The sequence below is a fragment of the Lacerta agilis genome, chromosome 7 (assembly GCF_009819535.1).
Source record: "Lacerta agilis isolate rLacAgi1 chromosome 7, rLacAgi1.pri, whole genome shotgun sequence".
Lineage (NCBI taxonomy): Eukaryota > Metazoa > Chordata > Lepidosauria > Squamata > Lacertidae > Lacerta > Lacerta agilis.
In genome coordinates this window covers 86,095,111-86,111,959 of record NC_046318.1, presented here as the reverse complement: position 1 = coordinate 86,111,959, position 16,849 = coordinate 86,095,111, and the positions used below count along the sequence as shown (strand labels likewise).

The following is a 16,849-nucleotide window of genomic DNA, read 5'->3' as shown; positions in this document are numbered from 1 at the left end:
CAAGGGGAAGTCAGAAGATCTCTTGGATAAGATGAGGAAAATAGACACATTTTTGCGCCCTCAAGGGGTGTCCACGCATCACTAGTGAAAGAGAGACGGGACCAACGTTGCTTTCAAAGCAGTGACTTGAACACACACAAATGGGGAGTTCCTTGTACAGTCAAACCTCGGTTGTTGAACATAATCCGTTATGGAAGTCCGTTTGGCTTCCAAAATGTTCAACAACCAAGACGCGGGTTCCAATTTGCTGCAGAAGCTTCCTGCACTCAGCAGAAGCCGCGTCGGACGTTCGGCTTCTGAAAAACGGAACATTTACTTCCAGGTTTTGGGTGTTCAGGAGTCGAAACATTCCAAAACGGAGGCGTTCGGGATCTGAGGTTTGACCGTACATAAAGTATGAGCTTTGTTTAGTACTGCTGGGCCATGAACCAGCACCAGGGGGAGGGGGTGCTTCTCCCCATCACCCACTGTGCCCTTCGGAGACGCACCTGCCTTTGCCACCTGATCCAAAGCTCCACCAAAATAGCTGGAGAATGAGGAGCCCTGCCAGGCATTGGGCAGGGGGCACGGCGGGCGGGGGAGAAGACCCTCTCCAAGGACAACGGGGGCCGGGAAGCAAAGGGAGCCTTTCTTGGCCACTGCCCAACCCCCCTTGTCTGCCTCACCCCACTCCGTCTGAGACCACTGAGCAATGCTGCCCTCCTTTCTGGTAGTTCAGTGGATGCTGGAAACTGAACCCGGTACCTTCTGCAGGCAAAGCAGGTGCTCTCTGGCCCCATCCCAAAAAAGATTCCCGATGGGAGCTTCTCATAGAGCTGCTCTGGCTGCCCATCTGATACCCAACCGGGTTCAAAGTCCTGTTAATTTACAACGCCCTGAGGAACTTGGGTCCAGGGCAACTCAGGAATCGCCTGAACCCTTCTGATCCAGCTCAATCACTGAATGAAGCTCACCTTACAACATCTGCCTCACTGACCGGGTCCTGTGGAACTCCCTGCCAATGGAGATTCAGCAGGCGCCTTCTGTGCCAACTTTTAAAAGCCTGCTGAAAACTTTACTCTTCCATCAGGCCTAAGCAGGAAGTTAATACATCCCTTCCACAATTGTCTACTGATGTTTGTTTTTAATTCTTTTGCTTTGAACTTGCTCCTAAGTTTTTCTTATTTTACTGTGTGGCTTCATATTATTGTAAACCACTGTGATAGAAATGATGCCGTGGTATGGAAATGTTTTTTTATATATATAAATAAAGAGTCGCACCCCTTCCACTCCCCCTGGCAGGTAGCCAGACCTCTTTCCCCATGAGCAAATGCCCACAGCCAAGGAAAGGCTCCCATGTGATGAGTGTGCATGCCAGAGAACTCCTCCAGAGAAGACCATCTCACCTGCAGCCCAGGAGACGCTCCGCAGCCTCCATGCGCTGGCATCAAGGCAGCCAAAGCCGGGAACCTGAGACAGGTGAAGCCAAGGACACAGAGGGGGAGCCCAGAGCGGGCAGGACTGGCACTCTGCTCCCTCAGGCATCCCTGGCATGCCACCCAGGCCCAATTCCTTCAGCATTCAGAAGTGGCACCTGGGCAAAGCGCCAGAAGGGGCACAAGGACAGGCAGAGGAAACAAAGTGCCCTCAAGCCTGTGGCTGGCGCCTGGAGGGAAGGGGCACCCATAGAGAAGCTGCGAGGGAAAGGGGCGTCTCTATGGGATTAAGAGCTCAGCCTCAATGGAAAGAACGGCAGCCCCAGGGGCTAAGTGTCCCCCTCAGAGCAGAAGGAAAAGACTTAGGGGGCAAGCCAGTGGGAGAAGAATCAGGGAACTGGGAGAGCCCAAGGGTGCCCCCCACCCTCCACAAGGCCAGGGCAGGCCCCAGCCCTCAACCAGCCAGTGCAAGTCAGAGCACACCATAGGGCTGTAACTCATCAGCAAAAAAACCTGCTTTACATGCAGAAGATCCTGGGTTCAATCCTTCACGCCTCGTACCTGACAGACCACCTCTCCCCACAGAAACTGACCCTGCGCGTGTCATTGGAGGCCCTTCTCTAGGTGCCCCCTGCCGGAGAGGTCCAGAGGGTAGCAACACGAGAACAGGCCTTTTTGCGGTGGCTCCCCACCTGTGGTTTGCTCTCCCCAGGGAGACTCGCCTGGTGCCATCGTCACATGTCTTTGGGCGCCAAGCAAAACATTCCTCTTTACCCTTTGGCCGTTAAAGAGTCTACTGTATTTTAAATGGGGGGGGACCGTTATCGCAATTATTATATTATTAGGCTGTGTATTATTCTTTATTATTATGCTACGCAAATTAAGTTCTTAATGTTGCACACTGTCTATCCCGGACTGAGCAAGTGAGCCAGGCCAGGAGGTGGTGGACTCTCCATCTGTGGAGGATGGGTGGGGTATAAATATATTATTATTATTATTATTATTATTATTATTATTAGCAGTGGTTGGGTGGCCATCTGTCATGCATCCTTTAGCTGAGATTCCTGCATTGCAGGGGGCTGGACTAGATGACCCTCGGACTCCCTCCCAACTGCCATTCTGTGGTTCTGTGGTTCAAATCCCTACTCAGCCATGAAGCTCACTGGGTGACCTTGGGCCAGGAGCTGCTTCTCGGCCTAACCTACCTCACAGGGTTAAAAATATGGAGGGGAGAACTATGCACATTACCTTGAGAGCCTTGGAGGAAAAGGTGGGATCATGGAATCATGCAACAAGTAAATAAATAAATGGGCTCTCCGTGGGTCCAGTGCCAGGCCTTGTCCCCCCTCCTGTTGGGCTGAGGGAGGTGCAGAGAAGCTGGACTGGACACTGCCCAGCCTGAGATCAGGGCGCAGAAATGGCAGGTGGGGAGGACCCAGCCGGGAGGAAGAAGAGGGGGACACCGTGGCCCCCGCTCTCTGCCCAGGCAGCTCCTGAGTCTCTGCTTGGCTCCTCCCAAAGAAGGAGCTTGGGGGGGGCGAAGGGACCTGTATTGCAGGGCCCCCTGCTGGAGGCTGCTCTCACTGCAGGGCAGGACCAAGGCAAGGGGCATAGCTGCCCATACAGCCGCTGCTGCAACACACACAGCCCCTCCCAGCAGGAGACTAGGCAAGAGGGGCCCAGGTCCCCATGGTCCCACCCAGCATAGGCGAGAAACAGTCGCCCCACTAAGGACAGAGAGAGACTGATGGGTGAATCTGTCTCTTTCAGGCCCTCTCCGTATCTTGCCCTTCTGCTCTTCAGTTCTCCAGGCCACTTTGCAAATTATTATTTTCTAAAATCTTCATGAAGATCATGTGAATGTCTCCCAATATACAATGCAGTTTTCCCTAATAAGCAGCTTTCTGCACACAAGGTTATGCACACTTTATCCCAGTACAGTTGTACCTTGGTTCTTGAACTCAATCTGTTCCGGGAGTCCCTTCGACTCCCAAAACCATTCAAAAACCAAGACACAGCTTCCGATTGGCTGCAGGAGCTTCCTGCACTCAATAGGAAGCCACGTCAGACATTCGGCTTCTGAAAAACGTTTGAAAACCAGAACACTTACTTGCGGGCTTTTGGTGTTTGGGAGCCAAAACGTCCAAGTATCAAGGTGTTCGAGAACCAAGGTACAGCTGTATATGCAGAACTGCAGTTACTGACGGCTAAGAAACTGCCCTGGGGTCCTCTAGTCCTTGCCTTGCTTGGAAAAGTGGGAATTAGGCTGGGCCAGGGATATATTGGGGAAGGGAGTCAGTTGACATTGACTTGGATTTCTCTCCCCCATCCTCCTTACCTGTGGCCAAAGGGAGGGCAGGTGACTCTCAAGGTGGGGGAGGGGGACCAGGAAAGTGACCTTGAGCTGCTGGAAAGGCAGGACACAAAGTAGACCCAAGGGTGTCCTTCCGCCACCTGTGAGGAGAAGCCACGGGAAGCACCCGACAGAGCCATGGAGCTGGAAACATGAGCAGATACACCAGCCCGGTTAACCCGGCTGTGTTTCCACACCTCACAGTTGTCCTGCTGGCCATCGGCATGTTCTTCACCGCCTGGTTCTTTGTATATGAAGTGACCTCGACCAAGTACACCCGGGACATATACAAGGAACTGCTCATCTCTCTGGTTGCTTCACTCTTTATGGGCTTTGGAGTACTCTTCTTACTGCTATGGGTTGGAATCTAGGTGTAACAAAAAGTCAGGAGCTTTCTCAGGTTCCAGCAGCCTTACTGAAGCTCTTTTTTATTTTTGTACATAATGTAGCTCTTTGCAGCTTGGGCCTGCATAATATTGATATATGGTAATAGCCCAGAGTCACAACATCAGACCAATAAAGCTGACTCTGTGATGAGCTGGGGGGGGGGGCAAAGCAGACCCAAGGAGAGTGACCCAGAGGTGCTGAATGGAGCAGGCAGAGGGCCAACCAGACACCCTGCTGGCTATGGCAGGTGGTGGCTGGGTGTGCCCCTCCCTCTGCCAACAGGAAAGGAGCACAAGGGTAGGGGGTCTGGGGTCTCTCATTCTCCCGCCAACAAGCCTCAGGGGCTAAAATCAGCAACTGGCTCTACCAAAAAGAAATCCCTTTACAGCACATCACAGAAATGGCCAAAGGGCTCTGGAGGCCAAAATCCAAGACCTCCAACCCACCAATCCTTGGACTGCTCCTGTGAGGCCAGCTGCAAGGAGTTCTAGGTTTGGGGGAAAGGTCTTTCTGTTTGCCCAAGGCTTGCAGCTTTTAGTTTTTCAGTTTTGCATTTGCTTCCGAGTTTCATTGTTTTCCATCTGCAAATTGTTTGGTTCTTCCTATCTTTGGCTTCTTTTAATATTGCTTTTGTTGTTCTTGTGAAATTGTTAAATTGGAAGCCTCCTTGTAGATTCATGAAACCGAAAAGCAAAACAGATTATTTATTTTTAAGCTGAATATAATAACTAGAGAGAGCAGGTGCCAGCCAGCTGCTTAGCAGGAAGGTGCCAGTCAAAAGGAGATGGCCAGGATGCTCTGCAAGGCGCCAAGGTCTTGTCCGCATTAGAGCATCATTTAGCTGCTATTCCACACACCCCACCCCATTCAAATTAGATGCAGAGCAATCCACACCTGCACATATTTGAATCTGTATATGAGGAGCAACTTCCTCTTCCCTCTTCCCTTTAGTATCTGACGGGTTGTGCATGCGCACAGATAGCGGAGCATGAGCCTTGCTTTTTAAAATAAAATTTCCCACCCAAGAAGTCTGCAAAAGCACAGAGCCAGCCGATTGTAATTTACTTGTGCAAGATTTGTGTGCACCTGAGTGATCCAAAAATATCTGCACACACACACACACACACACACACACACACACAAACGATGTGAATATATATATATAAATGGCTGAGCTCCTGAAGTGCTCTTACTAGCAAACTGGGAATGGGAGAGAATGAAAGCAACGATAAATTCTCAGCAAACACTTTTCAGAACGCTGCCCAGTATATCGGGTGTATAAATTTTCAATGTGGTTTCCTTCTGCAGTTTTCCGGTTTTGATCTGGGGGATCAAACAAAAAAGAATATTCCCTCCTTCCAGAGCACAGCTGGAAATAGTTAAGAGCACAGCTGGAGACGTCATGGGGAAGCAGCAGGCATGGAAAGTGGAGTAGCAGAACCACCCACCAGAAACACTGAAACAAATTGCTTGTGACCCCAAGCAGAGAGGTCTGGAGCCCAATCCCCCCCCCCACGACTTGCTGCATCTTCCCCATACTGCAAGCATGCAGAACCTCGGGCCCTCCAGACGGTACCCAACTAGAGCAAGTATGGCCGACAGCCAGGGCTGATGGGAGTTGTTGGCCTCTGACTGTCTTGAGAGACAATGGAGTGCGCCTCCGGGGGTGAAGTCCAACCACTGTGTTAGCAGCACTGAAGTGACTTCCCTGGGGTGCATGGTCCTGGGCTGCCCAGACGACAAGACCGCCCCCCTCTCGGCATCACTGATGGGGGGGGGCAAAGGAAAGCAGAGCAAGACTTTGGCACCAACTTGGCTGCAGGAGTTGCCCAAAGGAGGCGTACAAAGCAGGCACCATCCAACTGCCTTAGGGACTCCCCCTGTGGATTTCTGTTGGGTTTACTCCTGAGTCTTTTCTTCTCCCAAAGAGATCCCGCAAGGCAGTGGTGGTTTAGGACCAGTTTTCCTCCTCCTAGGTGGGCTTCCTTCCCAGGTGGATGAGCCCCACCTGCCCCTCACTTCCCTCTTTAGTACATGCAGAAACTGCCTTCATGACCACTGGACCCCCTCGTGGTCTTGTTCATGGGAGACGTAGTTCAGCAACATCCCTACTCCTGCCGTATTGGGTAAACCCAAATTTCCAGGGGGGGGAAAGCACTAAGCCTGGTGTTGTTTGGCAGTAACATCATGTGAAGGACACAAATTAAACTGGGACACATGCAGCTGCAAATGCACAGTGAGGACCAGCCCCAGTCGAGCCCCACAAAGTCACAAAGCACTGCATGCCTATGAGGCCGGCGGCTAAAAGCAGTTTTGCAGTCCACCACAGGTCTTCCCTGCAGGCACAGCAGCATGGATTCCACATCCATTCAGAGCCCTCCCCAGGGATTTCCCGAGACGCGCCAACCCAGACCAGGTGCCTCCCCAAGTCTTCCACCTGCTGATGACTCTATGCCCCTTAAAAAAAAAAAAAAGAAATATACCTCCAGCCACATTTTCTCTGTGCTCCTGAACAACTCATGACAACAGCACAAGGAATCTTTCTGCGTGAAGTGAGGTCTCTTTCTCTCAGAAAAAGGGGTTTGGGGATCCCCTGTGCTAACATCCTAGCTTGTTCTACTTGTAATGCTTGTTTTTCCATCTCTGAAACGAAATTGCCTGAAGCCTAAACTAGAATGCATTTTTGATGTTTCTGGATTTGTTTTGTTTTAATTAACTTGGGTTTAGGTTCTGTTTGTTCCTGAACATTTACGCCCCTTGTTTCAGGTCACTCCTGCAGCTGCCTTGGGGATTCCCAAGATCTGGCCCTTCCTGCCTGCATCTTGGGGAGGAAAAACAAGGGCAGCCCGTTCAACGCGAAGCCCCAGCGCACTTGGAACGTGTGCGTGGCTCTGGCGGATAAGCCCTGGCCTTTGGCTGGCTCCCCTCACATAGGTGGCAAATACTGGTTGAACAGCTTTCATGTTTACAGAATCGTAGCTCAGCTTTGTGCAAAAGCTTATTGTGGCCCAGAAACATACCTGGAGCCAGGTGAGGAGGAGGAGGAGGACAGAAACCAGTTAAGGTGCAGAAGGGAACTTCCCAGCTCTTGATTGTGAAGCTGAACTTGGCAGGCTGGTCTGTGGCCAAGTTTGGTGGAGGGGCTGCCCTGACACTCTGGCTCACCTGCTCAGAATGGGCCACACTATCAGAATGAAAATTTACTCATGCCACACTGATTATTTTCTTTTCTTTTTACTGCAATACATTGGAAAACAAAAAGAAACAACTCCTGCCACTGCTCGATTTATAACACAGAACACAACTGCTTTATAGTATGACTAATTGACATCCAGAAAATATGAAACAATGCAGCTACATAGGAACATGAATCGTTCCAAAATATAATATTGGTTGTTCTTGAATCTTCCTGCCACACTCGCCCTCCTCTCTTGCCACACCCTTAGAGAACCACTGGCTCAGGTGCATCAGAGTCCCAGATGGTGGAATCTCCCGCCTGAGGGAGACGTACCCCTTTCTGTCACACAACAAACAAGCCTCTGGGGGGCACCGGGTTGGGGAGAACTCGCCTGGCCTTCAGCCAGGCAAGTTTGATTTGTTTGTATGCAACAACTGTCTGCCCAGTCCAAGGGGTCTAACCATCCAGTTACAAAATGATAAAACACCACAATGTTGTTTGTTTTTTAAAGCTCCAGCAAACAATAAAAAGCAGCAGACCCTTCACCTGTGATCCCTGCACTGCAGGGGGTTGGACTAGATGACCCTTGGGGTCCCTTCCAACTCTGCAATTCTAATGGCTCCAGACCCCTTTGCCTGCCCCTATGTGCCCCCCTTCTCTCCCAATGGCAATATAAGAGCAGAGAACAAACAGGATCTTCAAATAGGATTAGCTGTTTTCCAGCAAATGTGTGGCTGCTGCATTTGGACCTTTTTGCAGTTTCCAGAGGCATTCAAGGGCTGCCCCATGGAGAGGAGATTACAGGAGTCTAGTCTGAAAGTACTTGAGGCAGCATAACACCTGCTTGGGGTGTGTGTGTGTGTGTGTGTGTGTGTGTCTTCAGCAAGATCAATTCTTGCGCCTATCCTGCTTCCAGCTTTTTAGACTGGACTTCCTAGCAGAGAAAGATAAGGGGCCAGGCTTACTGGGGGTGGGGTGGGGTGGGTAGCAGGGTGCTGCCATGGCCTGGCCTGCAAACTGAGCTGGGACCCCTCGGTCATCTCCAGGCTCTGTCGCTTGGCACTGGGCTTCTTCCATGACCCTAAGAAGGGCCTCAAGTGAGAGGGGGGGTTGTCATCAAATAAGCTTTACTCCGAGTAGGCCCACTGAAATGAACAAACATGACCAATCTCAATAGGTCTACTCTGAGCAAAGCTTCCCTAGGAGGCGAGGCTCAACTCATGGCCTCTGGGATGTTTTATTGCCTATTATTGTCCCTAATAATGCTCTGCTAATGACATTTCATCCTCAGCCAGGCAGAAGAGCTTCCTGCATTTCAGGCCCAGGAGGAAACAGAGGAAGGGATATCCCCCACCCCAACCTGTCCTGCAACCCCCACCCCCCGCTTGCATTTACTAGGTGGTAATTTTCTGAAGCACCAAGTTTTGGGTATACAAAAAGGTTATTTATACAGCGAGTGTTTTCTCCCAACTTCAGAAGAATGGAGGCCTCTTGAAAGAGAAAGGAGATTCAGTGCTTCAAGTCCCCGTCCCGTCCCCCCAACACACCTTGGGCTGGGGAGCTGGGACTGTGAGGAGGAAGGTCTTTCACCCTTGCCAGGGAGGTCAGAGCAGCAGGGAAAGCAGGTCAGTGCCAGGGAGGCCCCACCCCACCGCCCTGCTTCTGACCATAACTGGCCTGCAGGCTTCTTGGCCCCCAGCACACCTTCCCCCCAGGCAGAAGGCAGCTCCCCCTGTGCCAGAGGATAATTCCACAAAATAAGCAGACCGTGGGGAGGACAGTTAAACGCAGCAGCTGCAACTGTTGATGACACAGCGAATGCAAAAAAATAACGGCTCATTAGAAATGTCCCAACTCAGTTGTAGCAGAAGCTGTTAAGGAGGAGGAAACACACAGCAGGTTAAGAGGCGTTTTCGGAAAATCTCTGGGTCCCTTGCCAAAAACTCCTGAGCAAACCTGGCAGTCACAGGTTGAGAGGGCAGAACCATCCCTCCCCCCATCTATCTGTTTGTATTTATTAAACTTCCACATATATATCTCAATGTACAATTGACAATAAAAGCAACTCAAAATCCACAGGAGAAACGCAATGCAATGTGACCTCCCGCCGGCCCTTCTCTCGATACAAGGTCACCCATCAAGGCAACCAAGGCCGATTCAGTTCCAACCCTGATCGGAACCCAGATCAAAATGAGTCAAGGAGGTCTGTTTCCTCCGCAAATATCTGCGTTTGTGCCCCACAACCATCTCGAGTGCTTTGCCCCCAAAGGGGGTATTTGCAACTGGGTGGGAGTTGCTAAGACCATCGGGTGGAGGGTGGGTTTCCCCCGAGGAGGGGCACGCTACCACCTCCTTCAGGGCAGCAGGCACCCCACCCCTCTCAACTAAATCAATATATGAGAATATGCAGGAATGGTGGGAAAATTCAAGGCACCAGGGAAGGGAAGACGTTGAATGTTTTTATTAAAAGTAAGATATTAATGGTGGAAATACATTTTTGAACGCGAATGTGATTTTGGAAATGGTAATAATGAAAAATATAAATAAATTTTCAAAAATAGAAAGAGAGGTTCTCGAACCCTTGACCCTCCATCACACCCAGCAGCAACCAGGCCAGCTTGCATCAGCCAGGAAGGGCAACAGTCAAGAGGGCACCTTGCTGGGCACAGACTCACAAGCAACCTCTCAAGGTTGGCAAAAACGGACCCCACAAACCGTGTCTGGATGGAGCAATGGAAACCTCCCCAGGAGCTGCATCAAACGTGGCATCCATTTCCCTACGGAGGCAACCAACTTTGCCCCCAAAGTGCCCCGTGAGGAATTCCCAAGGGGTCTCTGAGGTGCCCCCCAGGCTCCCTCCACCAACATGGATCTCAACCACCTACGAACCATCCTGGAGAGCTCTGCTGGGCAATTACTCAAGAGACGTGACGCAAGCCCTCGACACAACATCCAGCCCAGACTCAGCTGCAGCAGAAGACCCCAAGGCACCCCAGGCAAGTGGCCCCCGGGGTGCCCCCTGGATGCCCAACACACGGCGCCACAACACGCCGCAAGGAGCGGCAGAACCAGGGATGGTGGCTCACAGAAGCTCCTGGTGCCCTCGCCAGGGTCAACTCAGAGAGCCGCTCAGCCTCAGGGCCCCAATCCAGCAACATCCCCTGATCTGGGCCTCCCAGCCTCAGCCCAAGAGGAGGCCACCAGCCCTCTCTACCTGCAATGCGGATGACCGCTCTCTCCGCAGGGTCCAGGACCGTCCCGTTGCCGGACGACGCCTTGGTCCTCTTGGTCCGCTGGTGCTTGGGGAGGTTCCAGGGCAGGGTGTCCCCCGGACTAGGAGAGCCCCCGCTGCTGCCGCTGGAGCTCTCCTCCGCCATCTTCGGCTTCTCCTTCCGGCGGGAAGAAGACATCACCTCCTGCAAGGCCGGGAGGAGCAGGGTCAGAGATGCTGAGACTGGGAGCAGCCAGGCCCCCCTCTGGGCCCTCCATTCTGCAGGACTGGGGGTCCCCGTGGCCAGAGCTTGTCCTGCAGGGAGGGCCTAGGAGCCCCCACCCCACCCTCAGTGTGGAGCAGCTCTGCCGCCCAGACGAGGGCAGGGAGGGAGCAGACCCCACCCCACCCTCTGAGGATCTGCCTGTGGAGCCAGGCAGCTCAAGCCAGCCAGCCAAGCCGCATCCTGCAGGAGGGAGGGGAGCAAAGTCCTCATCCCAAGGGGGTCACTTGGCAACCTGGCTGGAGGAAGGGGGAATTACTGGCCAACCTAAGAAGCCTCCATCCAAAGACCCCCAGTGGAAGCCAAGCCGTCAGCCTCAACTCCCTGCTGCCTGTCCTGGCTCCCAGAAGACCAGCTAACACCATCCTGCCCCACCACTTGGGGGTCACGATCCTCCAGGATAATCCTGGCGATCACCCAGAATCCCCCTGGCCTGAGAAGACATGTGACACCAGAGGGCCAATCCCGTGCTATGACCAGCTATGAAAGCTCTGCTTTTTTGTGTTCCCAAGCAGCTGGCCTTTGGTACCCGAGGGGAGGCTGGGGGGTGTCTGCATTCCTGGTGGGGTTCCAAGTTAGGGGGAAGTGCCTGGAGGTTGGGGGGGTGGGTGGGAGGGAGAACTGTCTAGACCCAGCCAGACTTTCACCAGGTTTAAGGAGAAGTACTTGCCCCCTTCATGGATCACTGCCTTGTCGTGGCGAAGGGGCTTGAATTACTCAGGCAAGCTATGGACAGGTCAAGATGGACAGGTCATAGCGAAGAGTTTGGACCAAACGTGATCCACCTGGAGAAGGAACTGGCAAGCCACTCCAGTATCCCTGCCAAGAAAACTCCATGGACAAAGACAACAGGCATATAAAAGATATGACGCTGGAAGATGAGCCCCTCAGGTCGGAAGGCGTCCAACTTGCTACTGGGGAAGAGCGGAGGACAAGTACAAGTAGATCCAGAGCTGATGAAGCGGCTGGGCCAAAGCCGAAAGGACGCTCAGTTGCGGATATGCCTGGAAGCGAAAGGAAAGTCCAATGCTGTAAAGAAAAGTATTGCATAGGAACCTGGAATGTAAGAACCATGAACCTTGGTAAGCTGGATGTGGTAAAAAGTGAGATGGCAAGAATAAACATTGACATCCTAGGCATCAGTGAACTAAAATGGACAGGAATGGGCGAATTCAGTTCGGATGACTATCATATCTACTACTGTGGGCAGGAATCCCGTAAAAGAAATGGAGTGGCCCTCATAGTCAACAAAAGAGTGGCGAAAGCTGTACTGGGATGCAACTTCAAAAATGATAGAATGATCTCGATACGAATCCAAGGCAGTCCTTTTAACATCACAGTAATCCAAGTTTATGCACCAACTACCAGTGCTGAAGAAACCGAAATTGATCAATTCTATGAAGACTTACAACACCTTATAGAAATGACACCAAAGAAGGATGTTCTTCTCATTATAGGGGATTGGAATGCTAAAGTAGGAAGTCAAGAGATAAAAGGAACAACTGGCAAGTTTGGCCTTGGAGATCAAAATGAAGCAGGGCAAAGGCTAATAGAGTTCTGTCAAGAGAACAAGCTGGTCATCACAAACACTCTTTTCCAACAACACAAGAGACGACTCTACACATGGACATCACCAGATGGGCAACATCGAAATCAGATTGATTATATTCTCTGCAGCCAAAGATGGAGAAGCTCTATACACTCAGCAAAAACAAGACCTGGAGCTGACTGTGGCTCAGATCATCAGCTTCTTATAGCAAAATTCCAGCTTAAACTGAAGAAAGTAGGAAAAACCACTGGGCCAGTAAGATTCAATCTAAATCAAATTCCTTATGAATACACAGTTGAAGTGAAGAACAGGTTCAAGGATTTAGATTTGATGGATAGAGTACCTGAAGAACTGTGGATGGAGGCTCGTAACATTATACAGGAGACAGCAACGAAAACCATCCCAATGAAAAAGAAATGCAAGAAAGCAAAGTGGCTGACCAATGAGGCCTTACAAATAGCGGGGGAGAGAAGACAAGCAAAATGCGAAGGAGATCGTGAAAGATACAGGAAATTGAATGCAGATTTCCAAAGAATAGCAAGGAGAGACAAGAGGGCCTTTCTAAACGAGCAATGCAAAGAAATAGAGGAAAATAACAGAATGGGAAAAACCAGAGATTTATTCAAGAAAATTGGAGATATGAAAGGAACATTTCGTACAAAGATTAACACAATTAAGGACAAAAGTGGAAAGGACCTAACAGAAGCAGAAGACATCAAGAAGAGGTGGCAAGAATACACAGAGGAATTATACCAGAAAGATATGGAGGTCTCATACACCCCAGGAAATGTGGTTGCTGACCTTGAGCCAGACATCCTGGAGAGTGAAGTCAAATGGGCCTTAGAAAGCCTTGCTAACAACAAGGCCAGTGGAAGTGATGATATTCCAGCTGAACTATTTAAAATTTTAAAAGAGGATGCTGTTAAGGTGCTGCACTCAATATGCCAGCAAGTTTGGAAAACTCAGCAGTGGCCAGAGGATTGGAGAAGATCAGTCTACATCCCAATCCCAAAGAAGGGCAGTGCCAAAGAATGCTCCAACTACCGCACAATTGCACTCATTTCACACGCTAGCAAGGTTATGCTTAAAATTCTACAAGGCAGGCTTAAGCAGTATGTGGACCGAGAACTCCCAGAAGTGCAAGCTGGATTTCGAAGGGGCAGAGGAACCAGAGACCAAATTGCAAACATGCGCTGGATTATGGAGAAAGCCAGAGAGTTCCAGAAAAACATCTACTTCTGCTTCATTGATTATGCAAAAGCATTTGACTGTGTCGACCACAGCAAACTATGGCAAGTTCTTAAAGAAATGGGAGTGCCGGATCACCTCATTTGCCTCCTGAGAAATCTCTATGTGGGACAAGAAGCTACAGTTAGAACTGGATATGGAACAACTGATTGGTTCAAAATTGGGAAAGGAGTACGACAAGGCTGTATATTGTCTCCCTGCTTATTTAACTTATATGCAGAATACATCATGCGAAAGGCTGGACTGGATGAATCCCCAACCGGAATTAAGATTGCCGGAAAAAATATCAACAACCTCAGATATGCTGATGATACAACCTTGATGGCAGAAAGTGAGGAAGAATTAAAGAGCCTTTTAATGAGGGTGAAAGAGGAGAGCGCAAAATATGGTCTGAAGCTCAACATCAAAAAAACTAAGATCATGGCCACTGGTCCCATCACCTCCTGGCAAATAGAAGGGGAAGAAATGGAGGCAGTGAGAGATTTCACTTTCTTGGGTTCCATGATCACTGCAGATGGTGACAGCAGTCACGAAATCAGAAGACGCCTGCTTCTTGGGAGAAAAGCAATGACAAACCTAGACAGCATCTTAAAAAGCAAAGACATCACCTTGCCGACAAAGGTCCGTATAGTTAAAGCTATGGTTTTCCCAGTAGTAATGTACGGAAGTGAGAGCTGGACCATCAAGAAGGCTGATCGCCGTAGAATTGATGCTTTTGAACTATGGTGCTGGAGGAGACTCTTGAGAGTCCCGTGGACTGCAAGAAGATCAAACCTATCCATTCTCAAAGAAATCAGCCCTGAGTACTCACTAGAAGGACAGATCCTGAAGTTGAGGCTCCAGTACTTTGGCCACCTCATGAGAAGAGAAGACTCCCTAGAAAAGACCCTGATGTTGGGAAAGATGGAGGGCACAAGGAGAAGGGGACGACAGAGGATGAGATGGTTGGACAGTGTTCTTGAAGCTACTAACATGAGTTTGGCCAAACTGCGAGAGGCAGTGAAGGATAGGCGTGCCTGGCGTACTCTGGTCCATGGGGTCACGAAGAGTCGGACACGACTGAACGACTGAACAACAACAACAACTTGCCCCAAACAGGGACGCGGGTGGCGCCGTGGGTTAAACCACAGAGCCTAGGGCTTGCTGATCAGAAGGTCGGCGGTTCGAATCCCCACGACAGGGTGAGCTCCCGTTGCTTGGTCCCAGCTCCTGCCCACCTAGCGGTTTGAAAGCACGTCAAAGTGCAAGTAGATAAATAGGTACCGCTCCGGCGGGAAGGTACACAGCGTTTCCATGCGCTGCTCTGGTTCGCCAGAAGCGGCTTAGTCATGCTGGCCACATGACCCGGAAGCTGTACACCGGCTCCCTCGGCCAGATGAGCGCCGCAGCCCCAGAGTTGGAAACGACTGGACCTAATGGTCAGGGGTCCCTTTACCTTTACCTTACTTGCCCCAAACAGCCGCCTGGGGACTATGAGGATTCAGAGCTGGGCCACCCAAGGCACTAACCACTGAACAACACTGCCAAAGGCTGAGCTGCTGGGAGGAAGCCCTGCCAAGGCCTGGCCTGCTGCACCCCCACCCCCAGCCTTGCACCATGAGATGAGGAGTTCTGTGCTGCAATTCCTGGGGCTCACCTGGGCACCATGGGGGGCCAGAAGCAAAAGCCCCCACGCAGAATGCAGCAGTGGAGGGAGGTGGGCCCCCACCCCCACCTTTTTTCTTTTCTTTCTTTTTTATTTTTTAAAAAAATATTTATTGAATTTTATAACAATTAATGATACAAATCTCATTCATCATGTTATTTACAATTAAACCCCCACCGTTTTTCAAATGTTCTGTATGACCCTCCTAACTAGAGGCAAAAGTTGCTCCAGGGCCAGAGATTGTCCCCTGAAACATCCCCAGGTATCTTAAGCAAGCCAGCCAAGCCACACATTCCGGAAGAGGAGGGGAGAAAGGCAGACATTTTTAAGCCCTTCCTTACCAGGAAGAGAAATGATAATTAGTCAGGCCTCCCTCAGGCATTAACCAAACCCTTTCCGCTCCCCAGTCTTTCCTCCCTATCTCATAAGAGAGATAAAACTGAAACCACAACTCTCTCTATAATAAACGAGAACTCATGGACCTCCAGGGAAGGTGAGCCTTGGGAGAGTCATGGCCCAGAAAAGAAAGCAGCATCAAGTAACTTAAACTGTGGAACTCCCTGCCGCAGGAGGCAGCAATAGCCACCAACCCAGATGCCTTAAAAGATTTATGGAGGGGAGGGCTGTCTCTGGCTCCCAGCCAGGAGGGAGGCTCTGCTTCTGCAGTTGCAGCCAGCCCTGCCTCCGAAGGCTGGGAAAGGCAGCTGAGCAGAGGAGGCTGTTGCGCTCCTGCCCAGCTGCGTGTGAGCTTCTTCCCATCTGGGCATCTGAGCTGCCCCTGTGAGAACTGGGTGCTGGGCTCCGTGGCACCCGGCCTCATCCAGCAGGTGCTCTTCTTCTCTGCTTATTATTCCTTTTGCCCACCTTGAGTGGGGCAGGGGGAAGCCCTCTCTCTTTCCCAACCCAAGAGCAAAGCAGCTGAGAAACACCCACCCAAGACCCCATCTTGAGCAGGAGAGCCCCACGCCCCCTACACACATGCACACACACACACACCCTTTGCACATAGACACTGGCACCCATGCATTCACAGGCGCTCTCCCCCTTCGGAGCGCTCCCACATGCATCCTTCCCCGGCACACCCACCCATTCCCTGGTACAGGCTGGCCTGTGTGTGTGTGCGTGCGTGCGTGTACGCCTCTATGGTCCTGCCACACAGCAAGGGGTTAGACTACAGCCCCTGGGGGACCCAAACTCTGGCTGCTGCAGGAGCACTTTGCTCTCCACCACCTGCCCCACTAGAGCTAGGAGTCCAGCCCCCCATGCCTCTCCCCTCGGCAGGCCACACTCCATGCTGACTCACCCCTTGCTCTGGGGAAGGGGGCACACAGGTCCCAGAGTCGCTGGAGGACAGCTACTGCTAGCTGGGTCCCGTTTTGGTCCAATGAAGGGGCACAGGCAGGACCTGGCCGAGAGATGGGCAGAGACCCCTGGCTCAGGGCTGGAGCATCCTCAGTGACAGCCCTTCCAGGTCAGGGTGGGGGGAAGACCCTGCCTGAAACCCCCCCTGTGGGTCCACTGCTGCTGCCCGTCAGTGTGGGGGCAGTTGTGGCTGACTGTGCCCAACCCTAACCCTTCTG

The 16,849-nt window shown here is 51.3% G+C and overlaps 2 protein-coding genes across 7 annotated transcripts in view; one reads left to right on the top strand and one right to left on the bottom strand.

The window, feature by feature from the left end:
• Positions 1-16,849, bottom strand: part of PLEC (plectin) — a 112,199-nt gene that overhangs the window by 85,038 nt on the left and 10,312 nt on the right. For all 6 annotated transcript variants that reach the window (XM_033155986.1, XM_033155988.1, XM_033155987.1 and 3 more), the window contains one exon: positions 10,548-10,749. In XM_033155986.1, the coding sequence (XP_033011877.1) occupies positions 10,548-10,749 (202 nt within the window). The remainder of the gene's footprint in view (positions 1-10,547; positions 10,750-16,849) is intronic.
• LOC117050404 (transmembrane protein 258) lies at positions 3,887-4,309 on the top strand. The gene has a single exon (XM_033156057.1). It carries the CDS (start codon positions 3,921-3,923, stop codon positions 4,137-4,139), a length of 219 nt encoding a protein of 72 aa, XP_033011948.1. The 5' UTR covers positions 3,887-3,920; the 3' UTR covers positions 4,140-4,309.